Source organism: Mus caroli, unplaced genomic scaffold (assembly GCF_978045245.1).
Source record: "Mus caroli unplaced genomic scaffold, Mus_caroli_1 scaffold_9, whole genome shotgun sequence".
NCBI classification, from domain to species: Eukaryota; Metazoa; Chordata; class Mammalia; order Rodentia; family Muridae; genus Mus; species Mus caroli.
In genome coordinates, this window is record NW_028227264.1 from 120,675,606 (window position 1) to 120,681,837 (window position 6,232).

Sequence of the window (6,232 nt, forward strand, 5' to 3'; positions counted from 1 at the left end):
AGGAGTTCACGAGACAAAGGTGAGTTTGTTAATGGCAAAGATTTCATTAGTTAAAAAAAAAATCAAAGAAATGAAGAAGAGCAGATCCCAAACTGGTGACTGAAACCTCGTGGCCTCTGGCTGTCTCCCGGCTCATCATCTCTCCCTTGGCAGGGTGTGGCTTCAGCTTTCGGTTAACAGCCCCTTATCAGTGACTTCGAAAAAGTCACCCTTCAAATAGAAAATTCTAGATTGCAGAGGGAAAGAAATATGAAAGATGCTAGGCTAAGCTATCATCAGCTGAGGTTATAGACATCCTCACTTCCAGAAGAAGTGCTGTGTAGAAACCAGAAGTTATAAAAAATTTCATGTGGTTAAGTCAGTCATATGGTGCATTGTAGAACCCTGTATAAAAAAAACTACAAGCATTTATGAGCTAGAATAGTTTCAACTTTTCAATTTGTGCATTTGGAAGTTCATTCACTGTGGGAAAAGAAGCATCATATATCATATGATATATGTTATAAGTTATATGTTATAAGTTATATATTGTAATATAACATATATAATCATGTCAATAATTGGCTTGTCTCCAAAACAAAAAACAATATAAAAGCCAGCATAGACCTAAAAATCAATGGCAATGATGGACATTTCAAAGCATTTCTCCTCTCAAAGCTTTGTTATTCATTTGAAGGATGCAGTGACTATAGAATAAAGCCTGTGTTCCTTCCGTCCTTAGCTGCTTCTCTCTCTGTTGCAGGCAAATGCCCCCAACCCTGCCGAAATGGAGGTAAATGCATTGGTAAAAGCAAGTGTAAGTGCCCGAAAGGTTACCAAGGAGACCTGTGCTCTAAGCGTAAGTAGCACACAGTGGCAGTGTGGGTGCGGAGTAGCTGAATTAACGTCCTCTCGGGATCTATACAGTGTCCACACCTGCTGCGTGGTGTCTGGGCATCAGAGTTGAGCTTCCACCCTGATTGCTGTAGATGCGTCTTTTATTTAGACCACAGGCGTTGTGGGAATCCCTGAACATAAAATATTTATGCACACGGCCAGATCCTTTCATTGTCTTGTCTTGTTTGGTTTGCTTGTTTGTTTATCTATTTACGGATTTTCTTGAAAGGAATGCTCTCCCGGAATGTGGCAGTTTCAGAGCTCAGAGTCTTTGTGTGTGAGAAACACACGGCTTATTGTAAAGATCCTTCCTTCCTAAGGATTTTTGTCTTTCTCAACTCTGAAGCCGACTTTTGGCCAGAAAGTGACTAAGGAAAAAGAAACATAATGGGAGAAGCCAAAACTAACACAATCTAGAGGAAAAGTAGCTCTGTGGCTCTTTTAAAAGAAAGACACAGAAAAGTCAAGGAAACATGGCTTTGCTCTGCTCTGATTCTAGCCGTCTGCGAGCCCGGCTGTGGTGCCCACGGAACCTGCCACGAACCCAACAAGTGCCAGTGTCGAGAGGGCTGGCACGGCAGACACTGCAATAAGAGTGAGTAGCAGAGCTAGCAGAGCTCTGGGGAACGGCTTCCTCAGATAACCTGTAACTCAGCCCTGCTGCTATAAGTGACACCCTCTCTCTCCCCTGGGCCTCTGCTCATCTCTTCTACCAACTTCAAAGCCAACCTAGCTCTAGAATAGAAGGTCTGTAAAATGCCACCAGTTCTGTAAAACATCTCCAGAAATGTTCTCTGGGTTAAATTAATAATACATAATAATCCGACTAGTTCAGTAATTCGGTGTCCTAAGGAGAAAACTGATTAGTTAAAGTTGGCTTGCCTTCCTTCCTTCCTTCCTTCCTTCCTTCCTTCCTTCCTTCCTTCCTTCCTTCCTCCCTTCTTCCCTCCCTCCCCCCTCTCTTTTTCTTCCTTCCTTCCTTCCTTCCTTCCTTCCTTCCTTCCTTCCTTCCTTCCTTCCTTCCTCCCTTCTTCCCTCCCTCCCCCCTCTCTTTTTCTTCCTTTCTTCCTTTCTTCCTTTCTTCCTTTCTTCCTTTCTCCCTTCCTTCCTTCCTTCCTTCCTTTCTTTCTTTCTTTCTTTCTTTCTTTCTTTCTTTCTTTCTTTCTTTCTTTCTTTCTTTCTTTCTTTCTTTCTTTCGTCATGGTGCTGGGGATCCAACCCAAGTCACAAGCCTTGCTAGGCAAGTGTCCTGTTCTAGCACTAAACTACAGTCTGTCCTTAAGATTTTCAGTGAACACCAGTATCTACTGACCTCTGGTTTCAAGCTTCATCAACTTGTATGTAATGCACAATCCATATTTTTGAGACCATTCGGTGGCACTGGATGTAATGTGTAGCAGAGTTGCTTTGAAGGAAAGGATAGGCCCACGGAAACCCTTCCTGGGAAAACAGTGTAACATAATGGTGGCTTTCAGATTTACTGACTAACCCAAATAAACTAGCGATGTGGATAAACTGCAGGACTATTCTATGCATGAGGTGCAGCTTGATAAATCAAACCATTCAGCATCGATAGGTGTCCCCCTCTGGGCCTATGCAGACACTGGGACCACATGAACAAGGAGGAAGGAAGACCCTGCCTTGTAGGGAACGCAGTCCAGGGTGCAGAGTGGGACTGACTGACAGGTATACAAAATGACAGAGATGTCTGTTCCCTGGAGCAGCCTCCTGTGTACATGTCCACTGTCTACCCTGCTTTGAGGAAAAGGAGGTGTTCTTCAGGGGACACTTCAAGGACAGATTATCCCAATCTTTCAGTACCTCTGAAATAAAAAGATCTGTATTTGATTCAATCGCTTACACCTCAACTATTTTCCTAGAGCAGTTTTCAGAGGGTAGTGCAACACAGCCCAGCGAGCATGCCCAGCGAGTTGGGCACAGAGGTACTGTCATCTATGCAAAAGGAAAGCAAGTTAGGAGCCTTCCTGTCTCCACAATGAGGAACCCACCACATCGCTCTTCACTGTAGACCATACTGGCTCATCTGCCATCAAGCGTACCTCTGACAGAGGTATTGCACACAAGAAGATGCCCTGGTACTCGCTCAATTGCAAACCTATCCTGGGGTGGCCACCCAGCTGTTTTGTACATGAATGGAGAGCATGGATGGAGCTGAAAGAATGGGGTTTATTTTGACTAGGGGAGGTGACAGGGAATGTCTGAGTCACGGAGTTCTGGTAAAGAGCAGATTCCCAGTGGGGTGGCACGTTGGGAGGTCCTAGGCACCCGGGCGTCATAAAGGAGAGGAGGGTCCTGGAGACCGACCAACTCTCCGCTTAGGCTCTCCCACCCCAGCGGGGAGGCTGGGCTTCATGGGTGGCAAGCCAAGCCACATGGGAGCAGCTTGACTTCAGTGCATTGTTGGCCCGAGTTTCCACCGTTCTGTGAGCCAGTAGCCGACGAACTGACAATTCAAAGAAACACACTCAGCAACGGGGCTCTGTTCTCAATAGCTGTTTGACAGCGCGCTTGCATTTAAAAACCACAAGGAACACACGAAATGTTGGGTTTGATGGACTCTGATGCACAGGAAGATGGAGACAAGAATTTTTTTTTTAAAGATGTAATTGCTGTCTTGGATCTATTTTAGAAAAGCAAAAGGATGTGTTGGTGCCCCCAGCACCTCTAGAAGTTCCCGGATGGAAAGAAAGGAGGCTTCATAAACAGATAGATAGATAGATAGATAGATAGATAGATAGATAGATAGATAGATAGATAAAGAGTTTCATAAATAGAGTAGGTGACCATGTTGAGCAAAACTCACAAATCCTACTGATAGGCATCAGTTCAAATCATAGCTCTTCTCTACCACGCTGGGCAGAGGTCCTGATTTCAGCAGAATTCGTGTGTTGTATGAGTGTGATAAACTTGGTCATGGGATCGATGTGAACAGTGGAAGCTGCTGTATTGAACTGTGTTCACCTAAGTGAGGTTGGTTTGATTCACTAACGCAGTGAAAAGAATCAGTGATGAAATTCTCAGCAGGACCTTGGAGATCTCAAGCATGGGACCTGCCTTTCCATTCAGCCATCTAGTGGTGGGCCTAGGGGTATAGCTCACATCAGGAGTTCAAGGTCAATCCAGGCTATATGTGTGTGTGTGTGTGTGTGTGAGAGAGAGAGAGAGAGAGAGAGAGAGAGAGAGAGAGAGAGAGAGAGAGAGAAACAGAGACAAAAAGAGACAGAGAGACATACAGAGAGACAGAGACAGAGAGACAGTGAGAGACAGAGAAAGACAGAGACAGAGAAAGACAGAGACAGAGAAAGAGAGACAGAGAGAGAAAGATTGATTTATTTTCTACACAGCCAAAATATAGAGTGAATGGCAGACCCAAGGCAAAGCAGGTCCAGTGAAGTCAGTAACATGGGTCTTGGTGAGCAGACCTTGAACCTGTCACCTGCTGTCACCTGCTGTTATTCAGGTAGCTCTGTGTGGTCACTATGGTCTCATTCAGGGTTAAATAGGAAACTAGCTTCATTTGAATGGTTAATGAAAAAAAATCTCAAGAGCCTGTTTTTTTGGAGTTTCTTTTCTTTTAAGCTGTGAATAATTTTGCAGGGTATGGAGCCAGCCTCATGCATGCCCCGAGGCCAGCAGGCGCCGGGCTGGAACGACACACGCCTTCACTTAAAAAGGCTGAGGAGCGAAGGGATCCACCTGAATCCAATTACATCTGGTGAACCCCCACCCCACCATCTGAAAGGGTTCATGTTACACCGGGTTCACAGCCTTTGTTAACCTTTCGCGTGTTGGATGTTCGAATGCTGTTCATTACACTTTAGAACGCAGGCCTGAATTTTATTAGCTTCGTTATAAATCACTGGGCTGATATCTACTCTTCCTTTTAGGTTTTCTAAGCGTGTCTAGCATGATGGTATAGATTTTCTTCTTTCAGTCCTTTTGGGACAGATCTTATATTGTGTCGGTTGATCAGGTTAAAAAGAAAAAAAAATCTGTCTTTTCAGTGTGTAGTTGACAGATACTTGCAAAATCACAACACATTTGTGGTCTTAGAATGGGGAGCGTTAGAGAGGTTAAACTGGGCAGAGATGCATAAATTACAAGGTTTCGGATAAAGCCAATAGCAGTGTTTAAGCTACAGTATTTCCAATTTTATTGTCAAATATTTGGACATCTGTCTAATTAATATTTCAATTGACCCCCCCCCATCTTGAATGCATACAATCTATTTCACCCTTGCTGTTATTCTAGACAGTTCAGTTTTTTTTTTTGGGGGGGGGGAACAAAGTTTTTAAAAATTACACTGTGTTAGCGGCATTTAAACAATATAATATATTGTAAACACGACGAGATAAGGAATATAATGTATGAAGCCTTTGCATTGGATGGAAGCAATATAATATATTGTAAACAAAACACAGCTCTTACATAGTAAACGTTTTATACTGTTTGTATGTATGAAATAAAGGTGACGCTTTCACTTTCTGAGTGCTGTGTGGGTCTTTGTAAGACTGCTAGCTGGTAGAAATAAAGATGGCTGCTGATTAGTGGTGCTTGGTACCATCACAAAGGAGAGAATGTCCAGTCCTCTGATTCCACCTCAGGGCTCCCTCCCTCCTCCTCCTCCTCCTCCATGCCCCTTCCACTGGCTTTCTTCCTGTTTCCCAGCCCTGCTACAGGATACTGCTGTCACTGCCTGCAAGACTCACAGTTAGGTCACATCTCATTTCTTTCAAGATATCTGCTCTGACTAGGACGGACTAAGCCCTTCTCCACTTCGGTTTCATTAACATAACGGAACAGCAGAGACCAGTTGTGGTTTAGGGGGGAGGGAAATGCATGGCTCTACAGTCCGATTGAGCCTCATGTCATAGCAGAAGGCAGAAGGGCAGAAAAGGAGGAAGACACAGGAGCAGAGGGAGCCGAACTTGTGTTTGCCACAACTAAATTCCAGGGTAACTAACACACTCAAAAAAAATATTCACTAATGACTTCTGGAGGCAGAATTCTCATGATGCCATCATGGTTTATTAAGTGGCCCTGCCCACAGTTGCCTTGGTTAAACTTCCCACATTAGAACTCTGGGGGAAGTCACTTGAAGTGATAGCGATATCCTACTAGTGGAAGGACTACTAAGACTGGTTGAATGTATGGTAATTTCCCAAATATAAGGTACCACTGTTTGTTATTTAACCTATTGATCCCAAGTACATAGGTGTTATTTTATTACTCTATAAAGAAAATATTATCATTTCTTTTATTATAGGTAGGAAGCCAAAGTATGGAGATAGTAAAACATTTACACCAGGACACAAATGATGGGCAGAGAGTTTGA

At 43.7% G+C, this 6,232-nt stretch overlaps 1 protein-coding gene across 2 annotated transcripts in view; it reads left to right on the top strand.

Annotated features, from left to right (window-relative positions):
• Wif1 (Wnt inhibitory factor 1) overlaps positions 1-5,377 on the top strand; it is a 70,817-nt gene extending 65,440 nt beyond the window's left edge. The window contains exons 8-10 of one of the 2 annotated variants that reach the window (XM_021174052.2): positions 743-838; positions 1,376-1,471; positions 4,495-5,377. In XM_021174052.2, the coding sequence (XP_021029711.1) occupies positions 743-838; positions 1,376-1,471; positions 4,495-4,616 (314 nt within the window). In that variant the 3' untranslated portion in view covers positions 4,617-5,377. The remainder of the gene's footprint in view (positions 1-742; positions 839-1,375; positions 1,472-4,494) is intronic. The other variant, XM_021174053.3, reaches the window with a different exon arrangement.
• The last annotated feature ends 855 nt before the right edge of the window (positions 5,378-6,232 follow it).